Genomic DNA, 18,057 nt, shown 5'->3' on the forward strand with positions numbered 1-18,057 from the left:
TTTCATTTAGAGAGTTCTTTGAGGAAAAGAAGTCCACCAAAAACGTGTTTCAGTCAAAGTAACCTGAAAAAAGTTACATAGTAAATTTCCATCTTTATTTTCTAAATTTAAAAATATTCTACTGAAGAATATCTTCCTCCCTGTTTTTTGTCTACCAAAGCTTATATGGAAGTTAGAATTCCTTCATCCAAGTGAGATCCAATTTTACCCATAGATGTTTTCATAACGTGTAAATGTTGTTTACTATTGGGTTGGAATCATACAGGGAAATGGAGGATACATGATAAGGGAGGTAAGAAGAAAATTAATACTTGAACACCTACTATGTGCTAGGTGTGTACGCATACTTTGAACAGATGATTCTAGAGGCAAGAGGGTTACTGAAGAGCACTGGTAGTTGAGACGGCAAGAAACTGTTATTCTGTGAGAAAAACAAATGGCAACTTTATGCTAAGTATCTACTAAGTAGCAGGTGCCTGGCTCCAAAAATCTCTAGCTAATCCTATACAACTAAGCCATTTCTTTTCCTAAACTGATGGAATCAAAATGAAATCCCAAAGACATAGTTACCAGGACAGATCTAATAATGCTACATACGCTGAAAATATGTAGAGATAGATAAACATACAATATTACTAGTTTTAATTTTTGTGTGTTTCTAACCAAAGAAAAATCTTTGGAGGAAATGCGTATACCAAGCACACCTTATCTGTCAATTGATATGTTGTCAATTACCAATTAAGTGGTTTTAAACCCTTATTTAATTTTAAGAAGAGCAGCAATATACGTTACAATATTTGGGTACACTTTATTTTTATATGGGTTAACATTCTGCTATATTTCATTTCATTCATTCTTTTTGAGAAACTGAAAACAAAGGGAAATTGAGGGTAACTTGAAGATTATTTCCAACCAGTATCTGAGTCTTGCAGTATCTCATTATGCAGCCCTTTCTTCCCATTATTTTTATATATTTTTTGCAAATAATAGTCATTTTTGACCCATATCCAGCATAAATAGCTTTTCACCCATTACTAACTTAAGACAACTAAAATTTACAATCATGTGGCAGTATAAATTTTAAAATTACAGTTCGTACACCTTGACAATCAAGATAGTCTGAAGTACAAAAAGTAAATTGTCCTTTAGCTGAATTACCTTTTAAAATATTAGACCTGCTAGCTAATCTACAAAAAATTACAAGTTTCGGTGTTCTTCAAAAACCTTTTGTAGACGTCATCTGCTAGTAAACAACATATGCAGGTTTCTAGAATATTTTCTCCCCCACTCTATCCATGACATTCAACAGAGCTCTTTATATGAAAATGTATCGAAAAACAAACACTTTGAGGGGAGTTATTTATTTTTGAATGGGTGTGTTATTTCCCTTTGTTTCAGATATGAGGCACAAACTTCTGAATTTAAGCTCTGTAAGGCATAGTACAAACCTCCGATTTACAAACAAGGGATTCTCTGTGGGTTGGAACTGCCATGTCACGCAAAAAGGGCAAAATCATCTGTAAACTGGTACACTGCAACGTGTTAAGTGAGTCATGAGACAGCTGCTTGCCTTGGTCTGCGGAAGAAGGGTTTCTGTGTTTTTGTTTTTGAATAAGACATGCCCAAGTCACCACACAACTTGCCACAGGCCTCCGTTACTGACAGCATCAACAAGAGGGGTCCAGCGGCACACGCTTAGAACGCTTGCAATCACAATAATAATGTAAAGCATGAGTAAACTTCGTTTTTATACAAAACTGAAAAGAATCCCTTCCCACCCCAGCCCATTCAGTAAAACCCCAAAGAAACAAAAAAGAAAATCCTTTAGCTTCAATTGACTAGTGTGGATACAATTCGGTTTCTATGCATCACTGTAACTAGGGTGATCAATTTTTTCCCTTCTCAAGAAAAGGGATCTTATCATGCACCCTAAGATGAACAGTGAAACCACAAACCTCAATTCTGCATAGCAATTCCATCCCAATTTCATGAAGACAAATATAACAATCTTTCCCTGTTTTGCTCAGCTTCTTGGAGCTCTGAGATCAGGTTTAATTGACTACATCTACTATAGCTCTATTAAATAGAATATCCTGATTCCCTAAAACTGTAACACTTATGATCTTGTGATGAGGTTTTCTCTATACACACTGTAGGCCTTCAAATGTTGTTTATACTTTTTTTTTCCTTTTTTTTTGTTTTGTTTTTTGCTGCACCAAATTTAAGATCGCCCTTTCAGGCAAGCAGTGGTCGCTAGCTATTAAAACATTTCCTTAGTGGATCACAATAGCTTCTAAAACTGCCTTTCTAATAAAGGCCATCAGAGAGGTAATACTAAACTGTGCATTTGCCAAATAAGAATATGAATTGTATAAAAGCTCATATTCCAACCCTAGGTCAAATGGCAAAAGTTCTACAAAGTTGGTTTCCATGTTTGTATAAAAGCTCCAACTGATTTTATGTATTTTGCTATGAAATTACCTTTGGGTCTTATAATCAGTATACCTCTACTTAGGAATGTGCAAATGATTTTATATAGCACGATGCTAGTACCGCTCTGTATGATAGTAAGGTGTTTTTTTTTTTTCTTTTCTAAATGGAAAAAAAAAAATCCCTAGTCAGAAATAAACTGACAAATTTACATTCTCCTCTCTTAAAAAAGTAAATAAAATAACATTATTCAAAATGTGAATTAGCTATGAGACATACAATACAATTACATAGATACATATCAATACAGCACATTCAATCTGCCAAAAAATTAATGATTACAAAGCCAGTATGGATGATGCAATATCAAGACAGAGATGTATGTACAATGATTAGAGCATTCATAATTGCACTACACCTACAGGCAGTCTGTTTCTTAATTAAATTATAGGTGCCTTCTGAATAAGGAGAGAAAAACCAGGTAACCTGTATACTTTGAGGCTGGCAGAGTAAAGAATGGGAACATTCCATTATTATTGAATAACTCTGGTACTCATCTGATAAGCCATTAATTTTCTCTCTCCTTTGTTGTTCCAAAACAGTGATTTACATAAAAGTTTATAGACTCCTGCTAAATAGTACTGTAGTAAAATTAGACCAGGATCATGGCCTAATTCTACCTTCCCAGCAGGTTTAAACCATCATGATTTATTTTCTTAAATTATATTTCAGTTCAAGCTGCTTGACAGAAGATCATCAATACTTGTGCTGTGTTTTTTGCATTGGTTGAAAATTGCACATATAGAATTCTAGATCTCTTTCCCACTACGTTCAGTTACACAGATACACATTCTATAGAACAGAGGTTACTTATGAGTTTCGGTCCACAAATCTTCCTTAAGTTCAACTCAATCAGTCACCAGTTTAAGATCCCAAAGATGGTAAACTAGCAGTAAGTTCAGAGTCTGCAAATTAAAGGTGTCAGAGTAATACTATTGACCAATGTTTTTGGCAGACCTACTTGACCTTAAAGAACACAAAGAGAGTAAAACTGGCTTCAAATGAAAAGAAAGCAGATTTCATGGGGTATCACACAAGACAACTTTTCCACATTGCTGATTTAGACGTTCAACATGGAATGTGGACACTAAACAATGTGATTTAAGGGAAAGAAAAGGATGGACTGTAAGAATCAAATTTACAGTGACCAACAGTTTGGCAACTGGTGTTTCAGATTCATTCTCAGCCAAACATTTTAGGCTTCACAGTCTTACTCTCTCATATTTTAAGATACTGGCTTTCATCTTTTAAGCTCTTATTAATTTTTTTTAAAAGCCAGCTTTGGCAACACATATTCATAGTTAAAAATCATTTTAAAATTGTGGCCCAAACACAGAAAAAAAAAAAAGAGGGAGAAAAAGTTTTAGGAAAAAAAAAAAATTAAGAGCAACCTATGAGAAGGATCTGGACAGCAGCCATTGGGATAATGTAGTGTCTGTTGGCATATTTTTTTGGCATCTGCAATTTGAAGAGGGTGCAGAAAAAAATGGCAAGAGACAGAGGGAGAACAATGGCACATGATATTTCAAAAGGAAGAACTCCTTCTGTGTGTCTTGGCCCTTGCTTTACTGACTTCTATATGGTTTGCTGAGCAACCAGTTATGGCTGAAGGTAAACTTCAGAGAAAAAAAAAAAACAAGACACTTAACCATTAAACAGGCATCCACTGTCCCAGCCCAAAGTGAGGCAAGATGATATATTTATAGAAAAAAACCTCTATATGTGTATCCAGAGCAATACATTTAAAACCACAGTATTAATACTTATAATCCTTCAGCAAAAACCACAAACTGTTAAAAAAAAGCTGATGTCGATGGCTTAAATTGAATGACATTGTCCTGACTGTATCATTTGAGAGAAAAACTTGACCAAGAATGGAACTAGGATAAAGGCCATTGTAATGTGGGAAAAATCAAGAGGAAGGGATGGGTTGGGAAAAGGAAAATCAACTTCATTTTGCTTAATAGAAAAGAAAGAGAGAGAGAGGAAGAAACAGCTCTTATTTTTGTGAGTGCATGACTGAGAATTTAAAATACATTGAGTCACAAGATTTTGCCTAAAAAAAAGAGAGGAAATGTGCTGGGACTGTACTTCAGCATCCTGTTTTTCCTCTGAATAGTTTAAATAAAATCATAATATTTACTACAAACTCTGTGGACACGCTCACAGAGTCCAGGACGGCAATAAATTAGTATTATGCAAATTGTTTTCCACAGAAATACAGTCCCTCTTGTTTAGCTTCACTAGCCCACCAGGGAAGGGAAGGGCGGTGTCGAGGAGGCACAATTAGACCAGATTGTACTCCTTCAGGTTCAACTGGAGGATGGTGTCCTTGACAGCAGCAAACACAAAGCGGATGTTCTCGGTGTCTGTGGCGCATGTGAAGTGCGAGTAGATGATCTTGTCACTGTCTGGGTTCAGGTCCACGAACATCTTCAGGATGAATTCTCGAGCTGCCTGGGCATCTCGCTGGGGTCCTGTTGGCCAAGGGAGAAGAGGGACATTTGTCAGCTAGCTGATCTGTTTGCTCCATGTTTACTAATGCTCATGAAGACCTCTTCACTGCAGATCTGATCTGTTATAAGCATCTTCCCCAACACGACTATGTGTCATGGCTCCTCTTTCTCACTTTAGCTGCCCATCCATCCATCCATCTCCATCCATCCACAGAACGTGATCTTGTGAGAACAGGCAGGTAGCGTGAAGGCCAGGCTAAGTTTAGCTCTGATTCTTTGGGACATAAGGAGCTACTACAGAATCTTCAGGTAGGGATGTGATTAGCTTACTTCTGGCTGGATTGAGTTAACTGTGCTGGTTTCAGCTGCATAACAAGTGTGCATATCACATAACTGCCTCAAGCTCTCTCGTCAACTTGCCCTTGTGTGCTCCCCACCCAACCTGCTCCCACTTCTTTATCGATCATTTTACATTCTCCAGATTGAAATCTCTCTAAGAATAGAAAACCTGTTTCTTAACCTCTGGTCTGTCTACAACTGTCCTCTACAGGCTCATTTCTGGTGTTTCTGATAAAAAAACCACATTTATGTAGAATTTAATTCACTACATGTGATGATTAAAAAAAGCTGGTTTACGTTTTCTTATATTTATCCAGGGTCTCTTATGTGCCAAGTACTGTCTTAGATGTTTTTTAAAAGGATTATGATACATTTATCAGGATATATTAAGAACTTTTTTGATAATTTTGCAATAGATTCTTAGATATGACACCAAAATCACAGGCAACAAAAAAGAAAACAGATCAATTGGACTTAATCAAAATTAAGAACTTTTGCACATAAAAGGACATTATTAAGAAAGTAAAATGACAACCTACACACTTGACTGTAAAGCAGTAATTAACACATTATAATTCAACTATACTTCAATAAAAATAAATTTAAAAAAGAACGACAAAAAAAGAAATTAGCCTGGGATAGAACCTGTACGCTGAATTTACTAATTAAGAAATGAGAAACCAGAACTATAAAGGTGGCATAGAAATACAAGAAACTATTCTTAAGTAATCTTTTAAAACTTTGAACAGAGTTACAGATTTTACCATTTGTTATAAACTGGTATATATAATTTAACCAGAACCATAAGAAAATTATTTCTTGAGTTTTACACATTCATAAGTAAATGGTCTGTATCTCGTGCCTTTGTTGGTTTTCTGTGAGCTGTAGTTTCTGGGAAGTGAGCAGCTCTCATTCCTGTAACTCCTGTAATCCAGTCATTCGTGTGCCTCCTTCATGTGGATTCAGTGAGGCCGTGGTGCTGTTATCCCTCTGATAGGAACTCTTAACTGGTGTAAAGCCCCAAAGGTCTGTTACTTATTTTTATTTTATATTGTACTATATTTTATTTACAGTGTTGTGTTTGTTTCAGGTGTATAGCAAAGTGATACAGTCATATATATATATATGAATTAACAAAAGCAGTTCCCGTCTTTTGATGGGGTGCTCATGGTTTATAACATAAATGACATTATTTTGAGAGAGGGATAACTTAGGTATGGCATTGATTTTTTTTTTTCTTTTTGCAGCTTGAGGCAGTTGTAAAATAACTTAATGTAACTTTTTACAACTGTGTATTCTATAGTATTTTTTCATTTGGTGAAATTTTAACTGTTAATGTTTTTGGCATTGTGCTTTTTTTATTAAAAATAATATTAAAAAATTAAAAAAATAAAAATAAATTTAAAAAAGAACGACAAAAAAAGACAACCTACAGAATGGGGCAAAACATTTGCAAATCATACATCTGATAACGGATAAATATTCAGAATATACCAAGAACTCCTACAACTCAACAATAAAAAGACAACCTGATAAAAGATGCGCAAGGGATTTAAATAAACATTTCTCCCAGGAAGATATACAAATGGCCAATAAGCACACGAAAAGATGTTCATTATAAGCACATGAAAAGATAAACATTATTAACTATTCAGTTCTGTCGCTCAGTCGTATCCGACTCTTTGCGACCCCATGGACTGTAGCCTACCAGGCTTCTCTGTCATGGGATTCTCCAGGCAAGAATACTGGAGTAGAATGCAAATCAAAACCACAATATGATACCACTTCACATCTACCTGAACGGCTATAATCAAATCAAGTGGAAGGTAACAAATGTTAGCAAGCATGTGGAGGAATCTGAACCCTTGTGCATTGTTGATAGGAATGTAAAATGGAAAACAGTGTGATGCCTCCTCAAAAAGCTAAACACAGAATTACCATATGAATCAGCAATTCTATTCCTAGGTATCTACCCAAAAGAAGGAAACAACCCAAGGATCCCTCAACAGAGGAATGGAAAAACAAAAGGTAGTATATACAGACAATGGAATATTATTCAGCCATAAAAATTAAGTTCTGACAGATGCCACAACATGTATGAATCTTGAAAACATATCAGGTAAAATAAGTCAGACACAAAACAATATATACTGCATGATTCCATTTAGGTGAAGTATTGAGAAAAGGCACATTTATAGAGATAGAAAGTAGATTAGAGTTTAACAGGGGTTAGGAGGAAGGGAAAATGGGGAGATATTGCTTAATGATTATAGAATTTTGGGGGGCAATGATACAGTTTTGGAAATAGAGATGGCTGCTCTGCACTGTGCGGAGAAGGCAATGGTAACCCACTCCAGTACTCTTGCCTAGAAAATCCCATGGACAGAGGACCCTGGTAGGCTGCAGTCCATGGGGTTGCTAAGAGTTGGACCCAACTGAGCAGCTTCACTTTCACTTTCATGCATTGGAGAAGGAAATGGCAACCCACTCCAGTGTTCCTGCCTGGAGAATCCCAGGGACGGGGGAGCCTGGTGGGCTGCCATCTATGGGGTCACAGCAGCAGCAGCTCTGCACTGTGAATGTAATTATAGTATCACTGAACTGCATGCTTAAAAATGGTTAAAATGACAAAATTTCACATTATATATATTTTACCAAAATTTATGAAACTAATGACACATACAAAAAAGAATTGAATGATATGCTTTAAATGGATGAATTATATATTGTATGTGAATCATATCTCAGCAGAGCTGTTTTAAAAACATAATAGATCCTGATAAATATGTTAACTTAACACTTGTTGTAAATTAAAAGCAATACCAAAACATTACCACCTATCAAGGACTGAGCACTCACTTTCTTTTTCTCTTTATATAATTTTCATTTCTGTCTGTTGTTCTAGAATGAGCACCTTTCTTATATGCATCTTTGTAGCACTATGCATCTGAATTTCTCCCATTTTCCAGTTAGTTCTATACCATGAAAGATGGATAAGCACTGTAACCTCCATTCCTCCTCTCTCAGAAAACCCTCTTGGGATCCACAGCTTAGATTTTTTTTTTTTTTAAAACAATATTGTTATTTACCAGTTGGGATAAAGAAATCTTTGACAATTCTACTGAGGGTCTAGAGATTCTAACAAAATACATGGTAAGCTTCAGAAAGCCAACTTGAAAACTTTTCAAACCAATCTTATAAGCAAATAAGCTTATATCCAACACTGCCAGACAGTGGCAGGAAGAGTCATGAAAGCAGATTATTCTCACTTGTACAGCTTACAAAAGGAATGTTTGAATTCCTGACTTAGCCCAGATTTGAAATTGTCAATGATTAAGAAGACTGGCACCATACTGATTTAAGAGTGCCCCAATCAAAAATATGTGAGATATATATAGCTTCTTTAATGTACTATTGTTAACTTAATTCCGTAGTAGTGATTGTTGTCACTGTTCAGTTGCTCAGTTGTGTCTAACTCTTTGAGACCCCGTGGACTGTAGCTCACCAGGCTTCCCTATCTTTCACCATCTCCCAGAGATGGGCTAATAGATTGTTAGAGCTGATGCAGTCTTCCATTTTCATAAAAGAACATTATCTTTCTGGCTTGTGAATGAACTTTTTTACTTGTTCTTTTTGGGAAACAAAAGTCTACTCTTTTGACTCTTTTGTTCTTTTTTAACTCGAAAGCATATCAGAACATAACTCAATTTCACTGAAAAGCACTTGAAGTCTGTTATGCTCTTAAGCATAATTTGTTATCTGAATAAACATAAACTACAAAGAAATCATTATGGCCATCATGGCAGGAACAAAAATCCCAAGTCTCTATGAACAGTTTTGCAATTCAAGTCCATGTGGAAACAGTAATTTTTCTTCCTGAAGAGAAATAAAGAAATGACATTCATTAGGATTAAGACCTTGTAAGCACAGAAATGTGGAAGTGTGAAATTTATAATACTATAAACATGTGTATTATAAACATATCACTGCAGAGTGGGCCTAGAATTTTTTCTCTCAGTTCATCTTACAAGGGCCTGAAGTTTCCTGGAATGACAGCTGCATCTGCTTTAGGAATAACTATCAGTGTCTTTTACTCTTTTTCCACAGACAGGTTTCCTATATGTGTGACATGTGTTACCAGGGAAGATGGACAGTAAAAAAGAAAATCTTCAGATCTGACAACATTCACAGTGGGCTCATGTTGGAAGGAAGATGCTCTTACTATAGTGATGGGGAATCTGGGGAACTCACTGGACAAAGGAGATATGTAAAAAGAAGAGGAAGAAGCTGCACAGAGAAGGAAGAACAGTACTCTAACACTCACTGCAGGTCTTTATCGCGGGAAAACCAACCCTGGTGTGCTGTTCTATGTATGCTGTGTGTGTGCCTTGAGCCTTGGTGGGTCTGCTCTGTGCTCTGTTCTCTGTCAACATGCTGCCTACAGGCTTGTGCTATGTCAGGGGGTGGTGGTCATTTCTCACTCGTGGATTTTCACCAAATTCTGAGAAAAATTTAAACAAGTCTCCCCTTCCATGCTTCCATATGAGGCAAGCATGTGTGTTGGGTGGTAAGCTGGACGCTTCGTGCCCATCTTATTTGGGCTGATCTCGTGTTTAAGGAGTCAGCCTGCTGCTGTGGGAGAGAGCTAGTGCTAGGTTACCTCTTTCCACGGTTTGCTCAGGAGCACTGAGGACTACAGGCTCGGGCATCTGTGACTTGGTGGCAGGCTAGTGGCCACGTAAAAGGAGGAAAAGAGAATAGGCTAGGCAAGTATTTGTTTTTAAAGGAAGCTCAAAGCACAAAGGAAAAGCTACCTGGACAGAGGACGGGAATACACTGCTGACAAAACCAGTATGGTAATATCCCTACACGTTAGAATCCAGGTGCATCTGAGAAGGAACTTCAGTTCATTAGCATGCAACGTTTCCCTTCCAAGAGCAGCACCACACCAAACACACATGTGATGAAAGATGAGTGAAGCTCCTTCCTTGATCTTTGGGGACAGCTATGAGGCCAAACTGAGTATTAGTTTTGAACTAATTACCTTTCTTAAGGAGTTCGTAGAAGTACAAAAACGCTGCTGAGTTGACATACACACCAGATAGCTTATGCTGATAAAGTATTGTTTAAAAATAGCCCGTTCTCTTGTTGCACCTGTATAATAGGTGCTTTTGGGTTTGTGTTCTTCTCTCTGCCAGGCACTGAGCTACGTGACTTACATATGTGATTCCATTCAATTCTTTTTTACGGAGGAGGAAACTGAGAAGTTAAACTTGACGGAGGCACCACTGCCGGTAAGTGGCACAGCTGGTACAGTACTGTGTGACATTCAAAGTTTGTCCTCTTACTTACTATTCACTGAGAGCTGGGTGTGGCAAGCTTTCTCTGTTTAAGGACCACAGAGTAAATATTTTGAGCTTCTGGGCCACTTGAGCTCTATCACAACCACTTAGTTCTGCTGCATAAAAGCATAAAAGCAGCCAGACAGCATATAATTGAGTGGGTGTGGCTGTTTCAGTAAAATTTTACTTACAAAAAGAGGCAACAGGCCATAGTTGTTTAGTCATTCAGTCATGTCTGACTCTTTTGCGACCCCACCAGGCTCCTCTGTCCATGGGATTTCCCAGGCAAGAATTCTGTAGTGGGTTGCCATTTCCTTCTTCAGGGGATCTTCCTGACCCAGGGATCAAAACTGAGTCTCCTGTTGGCAGGTGGATGCTTTACTACTGAGCCACCTAGGAAGCCCACAGTTAGCCACTCCTAATCTAGACTTGAGCATGTGTGGGGAGCTGAGTGTGGATTCTGCAGGTAAGTTCTTATAGGGCAGTGGTTGTGACTCTTTCACCCGTTTCAGATTGGCTAGTATGGATGCATTTTGTTACCAATCTGTCAGCAAGTAATATTTCTCAGAAGGGGTTGAGTGTTGTGCTCAGTCATCCAGGATTTCAGTCTAGTTGAGGAGGCAAGATTTGTTACAAGAAGGAAGTAAATAATGCAAAGTACATACACAGGAGTCCCAAAGTAGGTGCTACAGGCAGAGCTTAAGAGATGAGTGCCTTCTCTCAGGATGATGGGGCTTCATAGGGCCATGAAGCCCTCCAAAGAAAATATCTGTGTCAGGCATCATGCTGAAATGTCACACTTATCTATTACAGTCAACAAAACAAACGTTTGGTCCTAAAGCCCAGAGCAATTCAGTTACTTGATCAAGGTTTACAAATAGGAAGTATCAGAACTGGGATCTGAAGCTGATAGATGGACTTCAGACCATGGGCTCTTGACCACAAAATTCTGTTTTCTCTCCAGAGAGAGGGAGAGGCAGACTGTTACCAAATAAAAGGGAACTCAAGAGGGAACTACAGTGGTTGATATACAGTCAAAACTAGGGCATGGGTCCCTCCTCTGATATAAAAGAAAGCTTCTTATATATTTTGAAGTAAGTGTAACTTGTATCACTGTTGGTAAGTGAAACATTTCAGGTCATTAAAAGACAGGACAAACAATGATTCATACTCCATCAATTACAGCACGCAGGCTTCTGAGGCACTGATGGAGTATGGGAGTGTGTCAGCTCTGGCCCTGGTCTCAGGAGGCGGGATATTTCCCAGCTAACACGCTGGCTGGAGAGTGCAGACTTACCATCGTATTCCGGGAAATAGTCAACTAGGTGGGAATACATAATTTTCTCCTCTAGAAGATCTTTCTTGTTTAAGAACAGAATAACTGAGGAGTTCTGGAACCAGGGATACGTGATAATTGTTCTAAAGAGTGCTTTGCTTTCCTCCATTCGGTTCTGAAAAAAAATCATCAGAAAAACAAGGCGTGAATTACATGATCACTCAGCCTGGGAACTCTTTGCTCTGTAAGTCCAACCCTTCTTTGGTATGCATTCAATTTCTGTGGCCTTGGGCTGAGCTTCCATGACATCAGGATTTACATGCAAAAGGCTCAGCAGCTCTTTTCATTAGGCAAACTCTCAGGCTGACAAGCAGAAGAGAATAATAACAATAAACACCCACTGATACAACTTTTAAGGTAGAAAAACAATCATCAAAGCCTAGAGAATCAAGTTGTACCTGGCACACTGTCACAAATGCCCACCAAGAATTATTCATTCATGGCCAAATACTTAAGATCTGTATCAAAAACTAAGTACCAGGCTTCATTTTGCATTTCTTAAACTATACGTACTAGGGACTTCACAATTAGTTCTATTACATAACAGTCAAAACAAAGTTACTTTATTCTTTGCCCAAAGGGCATCAATATTTTTTAGAAGTATTACTTTTTACTACACAAACATATACACACACATACACACACACACACACACACATATATATATACACACATTCCCTGATTAGAAAAACACATGGAAAAATATTTTTAGATCACACATTTCCTATTTATCAGAACACACTGTCTCCCTGTTTCACTATAATTTTCATACAGAATTGTGGACCTGTACATAGTAATTAGTTGGAGATACAAATGTAATATTGCTCACCACCTTCAGTGTTTTCAACTGAAGCTATCTATCAAGTCAGCCTAGGTAACAGAAAACCTCAATGAATTCTTAAGGAATTAGTCAGCCTGTTCTTACAAATGAAGATGTTTCAAGGGTACTTCTGACTCGGGTGATCACTCACCAGCCAAAAGCTAGACAGCCTCCTCGCTTAGCCCATACCTATTCACCAGCTCTTCCTTCTATAGACACTTGCTTCTAAATCATTCCCGCCCTTGGGTCACAGACCGAGGTGGCAGATTTGGAGAATCCTCCTTGGGCCGGCCTACTTTTTCTCAGACAACAGAGAGAGAACACTCTCCATCCCCCGTCTTGGTTCTATGTGTTATGACCAAGTCCGGGGCAATGGAAAGGCCTGCTGAGGTGGCTAACAGGTGGCTTAATGGTTTAAGTCAGAGGATCCTATTCAAAAAGTGGGTTCGATCCCTGGGTCAGGAAGATCCCTTGGAGAAGGAAACGGCAACCCACTCCAGTATTCTTACCTGAAGAATCCCATGGACAGAGGAGCCTGGCAGGCTACAGTCCACAGGGTCACAAAGAGTCAGACATGATTTGGCAACTAAACAAATAATCCTACTCTCCTTGTACCTAGGATGATTCAGGGCTGGGCTCTGAATTCAGGTTCCTGTCACTTGGACTATTGCTTCCCTTGTTTTTTGGTTACCAATGTAGCCAAGCTACTCAACCAGTCCAGTTAAACTCCAGGATTTTTGCCAATAGCTTTGGAACAGAGAACCAGCTTTCATGAAAAAAGTGGAAGAAGCATCGTGTAGCCTTGAGCTTCCAGCAACCATTTTGAAACAGGAAGAAAAAGAAACTAGGTTTTAACTTCTTGGTCAAACCATGCCAAAACCTGGTGATGCTTCTGCACTTTTTAGTAACATCAACCAATTAACTACTCTTTAGTTTTAAGCTAGTTTGAACTGTATTTTTTCTGGATCTTATTATATATAAAATACTTCTCAGAGAAAAACAATATATAATTTATATGCAGAATCCCCCCAAAAAATGATGCAAAGGAACTTATTTACAAAACAGAAACAGACTCACAGACTTTGAAAAAGAATGCTATTTATAACTGAATCACTTTGCTGTATACCTGAAACTAACACAACATTGTTAACTCTAGTTCAATATAAAATAAAAAAAAAATTAATGCTTCTGATTGATATAGCTGGATCCACTTCATTCTCAAATTTCTAAAAGGAAGTGAATGAAAGATGTTTGAAGGATGACCTTGAAGACTAAGGGTTCAAGCTGTTAACACATTCTGCTCAGCTTTTGCCTTCCTGGTGTAGAATGTGTCCTGAGTTTCACAGTTCAGCATTATAGAGGCCAACTACACTCTTCTGCATTACCCTATGACTGCTGTTCCAGAAAAAGTTCTGGGAAGTTGAGCTCACCAAGCAATTTCCTATATCCTGAATATGTCTTGCTCTTTTCTTCTATAAAGTGTTTCAATTCAAATCAAGTTGAAAAGATCTACTGTTCAAAAGGAGACCTTTACCAAACCTGATAAAGTCCATCACCACCAATCGAAATTGAGCAGAATGCTGTGGGCTCCTGGTCATGGAAGCCTTCCTCTGTCCCCTATTTCTTGTTTGTAGGAAACAGGCTTCAGCCTCCATGACCTTCCCTGAGTTTCAAAGGGCAGGTTCAAACAGCTGCCAATCAGGGAAGTGAGGGATGCAGCCTTGGAACAGGGTCCTGGTTCTGCCTCAAGGGATACACATAACAGTACCTTTGAGCTTGTCTGCAGAACTAAAAACCCCAACAAAAGAAAGATATTAACTACTAGACGAAACAGGCTTCATTCCAGAGAATAGGTCACAGTTGGGATAACCCCCAGAATCATAGAAGCTTACCAAGAGACCATCAGAGGCCAGATGAAAGGAGTGAAGTTCCTGCACACACCCTGATCCTCACCAGCAATCCCACCCTGAACACTGCTATAAAACTCCTCACCAAGTCCCCCTGGGTTGGGACACACCGTTCTGAGGGCATGAGTCAGTCCCCTGTGTCCCCCTTTGCCTGGAAAAGCAATAAAGCTATTCTTTTCTGTTTCATTCAAAACTGTCTCTGAGATTCGATTTGGCTCTGGTGCAGAGAGGCCAAGTGTGTGGCATCACAATCTCTTTACCTTTACACTTTGTGCCTACCATTAGATAATTAAATATGGAGGGATGGGTTACTTCAAGGGACAGTGTTTATTTCACAGCACATATTTATCTTTAATATAAATAATATGCACAGCCTTTAAAAACAGTATTTTTATAATCTATGTGTCTTTTACTGATTGTCATCACCAGCAACAAAATTTTAAGCCTGGAAACAATATTCACTGAGAAATGATCACTTGTAGCCTGAGATTTTATAGGTTGAAAATGTCACGACTGAAGGAAAGCAAAAGCCCTAATAAGAACTGAAAGAATTAAAGGATCTAAAGATGGTTAATTAGATAGTGACATCTCTGATGGAACAATTAACTTTTTTTCTCATTTACAGTTATAGCAATTACAGAAAATAATAGTGTGGCCTTCAGAGAAGTCATGTCTAAAGAGCGGGTATGTACCTTGGCCTCAACCAGGTAGACTCCATCCGAAAGACTTATCACTGTAATTAGCACTCTCCAGAAGGGGTATGATGGGGTCCCCAGAGGAGGGCCCTACTGGGACCTTTTTTAGGTTGAAGTCTAAGGGTAAGTGGTTAGACCCTGGGTAGAGACAAGAAAGGGGAAAGGAGTGGTCCTGACTTTGAGTTCATGCACAAGGAGGCACCTGAGGTCTCTCTGATTAAGTTTCAAGTCAGTACTGGATCCCCCAAGGTCCAGATGGGGGTCTACTGTAAGGGGCCTCATACTAGGACACGGTGAAGACAGAGGACTATGCCCAGCCCTGGGTCCGAGAGATGTCTTGTGGTAGTGGCTAACACTCTGTGCCCAGGGCTGCTGCACCCAGGGCCATGGTGGAGGCAAGCCTGCTGACTGGCCTCGTCCCATTGGAGCTTTGCCAGTAGCTGCAGTCTGGGGTTGCTCTAGGCTGTTTTCCAATTTGGCAAATGCTGTGTGGCCTCGGCAGGAGTTTCTCACTCAGAGGAAAGCTAAAGAGCAGCAAAGTGGGTGGCTGAACAGCAGCATTAGCATCCATATACCTCCAACCAAATCTACCAAATTCAATCTCAGGGACTTGCCTGGTGATTCAGTGGTTAAGACTCCATGTCTCCAATGCAGTGGGCATGGGTTCGATCCCTGATCAGGGAATTAAGATCTCCAATGCTGTGCAGCACTGCCAGAAAAAAAAAAAAACAAAACAACAACAACCAAAAAACCCCCTCAATCTTAGGGGGTGAGCCCTAGGAATCTACATTTTAGCAGGCCCTCCACAGGATTCTGATGTAGGGTTTGGGAAGCACTGTGACGGAGGTGGGCTTCTCCAAATTAGCATGTGTTATGAATCACCTGGGGACACGGGCTGTGACTCAGCTTGGGGTGGGACCCAGGAGCCTGCATTTCTAATAAGCTTGGAGGTGAGGCTGATGCTGCTGACACACAGCATCAGCACTTGGAGGTGGAAGGTGCAGAGAGCTTGCTGAGCTAGGGACCACAGTGAGAAACATGACACTCTGTCCTATTTTCATGATACGAAGTGCTAGTCGCACATCCAGCCCAGTGCCCGAGTTGTGCAATGAAAATCTAACTGTGCTGGCTTCCTGCTTTTTGTCTTTCCCAATTAAGATTCATCATAAGAAACACTGGGCTGGAGGAAGCACAAGCTGGAATCAAGACTGCTGGGAGAAATATCATTAACCTCAGATATGCAGATGACACCACCCTTATGGCAGAAAGTGAAGAGGAACTAAAGACCCTCTTGATGAAAGTGAAAGAGGAGAATGAAAAAGTTGGCTTAAAGTTCAACATTCAGAAAGCTAAGATCATGGCACCCGGTCCCATCACTTCATGGCAGGTAGATGGGGAAACAGTGGAAACAGTGGCTGACTTTATTTTTCTGGGCTCCAAAATCACTGCAGATGGTGACTGCAGCCATGAAATTAAAAAGACACGTACTCCTTGAAAGGAAAGTTATGACCAACCTAGATAGCATATTAAAAAGCAGAGACATTACTTTGCCAACAAAGGTCCGTCTAGTCAAGGCTATGGTTTTTCTAGTGGTCATGAATGGATGTGAGAGTTGGACTATAAAGAAAGCTAAGCGCTGAAGAATTGATGCTTTTGAACTGTGGTGTTGGAGAAGACTCTTGAGAGTCCCTTGGGCTGCAAGGAGATCCAACCAGTCCATCCTAAAGAGATCAGTCCTGGCTGTTCATTGGAAGGACTGATGCTGAAGCTGAAACTCCAATACTCTGGCCACCCCATGTAAAGAGCTGACTCATCTGAAAAGACCCTGATGCTGGGAAAGATCGAGGGCAGAAAGAGAAGGGGACGACAGAGGATGAGATGGTTGGATGGCGTCACCGACTCAATGGACATGGGTTTGTGTGGACTCCGGATGTTGGTGATGGACAGGGAGGCCTGGCGTGGTGTGGTTCATGGGGTCGCAAAGAGTCAGACACGACGGAGTGACTGAACTGAATTAAGATTCTTACTTTATGCCGTGTAAGTTGTTTTTCACTCCACAGCAAGAATTTCTAATACTTTTCACCCCCGGGGGAATGTTTACAAATCGATATACTCCTGCTCAAAGTCCCCAGACTAAATCCTAAATGGGACTAACATCAGGTTTTTATGATGTCTCACAAGGTGGTGGACTGTGCAGAGAGGAGGCACAATCCAGTTTGCTCAATAAAAACTCAAGTTCTTGAAGGAACAGTGTGTCCCAGGAGACTGGTGTCACTTGCTTTTTAGTAATTCTCTAGGGCCTGGAGTTGCAAGTAAGAAAACAAAATAACAACATATGAAACACTGAATTTATCAGTCATACACGTGAGGATCTGTTGTTCACCTCTGAAGACAAGTTTAAAAGCAGTCTCAGGGAAGTGGTGCTAATCTTTTAAGCTCCTCCTCTTGGGGTTAAAACCAGTCAATTCAAAGAGGATGTCAATTAAGGTTTTTACTCTCTTCCAAACACTAAGGCTCTTTATTAACCAGGTTGGACTGCCTATACTTGGGGCCCAAGGAGTTTCTGACTTCTTGTTGACGCCATACACCACTTCTCCTGAAGGGAAAGCAATGAAGGGTGGCCTGGTGAGAGAGCTAGAATAGAGGGAGCAGAGATCAATGGGCCTCCCTAG

General features: G+C 39.5%; 1 protein-coding gene across 1 annotated transcript in view; it reads right to left on the minus strand.

Moving 5' to 3' along the window:
- Positions 1 to 784: 784 nt before the first annotated feature.
- The window catches only part of GNAQ (G protein subunit alpha q), a 328,650-nt gene continuing 311,377 nt past the window's right edge, over positions 785 to 18,057 (minus strand). The window contains exons 6-7 of the mRNA XM_055426923.2: positions 11,925 to 12,078; positions 785 to 4,967 (exon numbers count right to left, since the gene is read on the minus strand). Coding sequence (XP_055282898.1) covers positions 4,777 to 4,967; positions 11,925 to 12,078 — 345 coding nt within the window. The 3' untranslated portion in view covers positions 785 to 4,776. The remainder of the gene's footprint in view (positions 4,968 to 11,924; positions 12,079 to 18,057) is intronic.

This window comes from Moschus berezovskii, chromosome 7 (genome assembly GCF_049115385.1).
Source record: "Moschus berezovskii isolate FMDL1 chromosome 7, NW_MosBer_1.0, whole genome shotgun sequence".
NCBI classification, from domain to species: Eukaryota; Metazoa; Chordata; class Mammalia; order Artiodactyla; family Moschidae; genus Moschus; species Moschus berezovskii.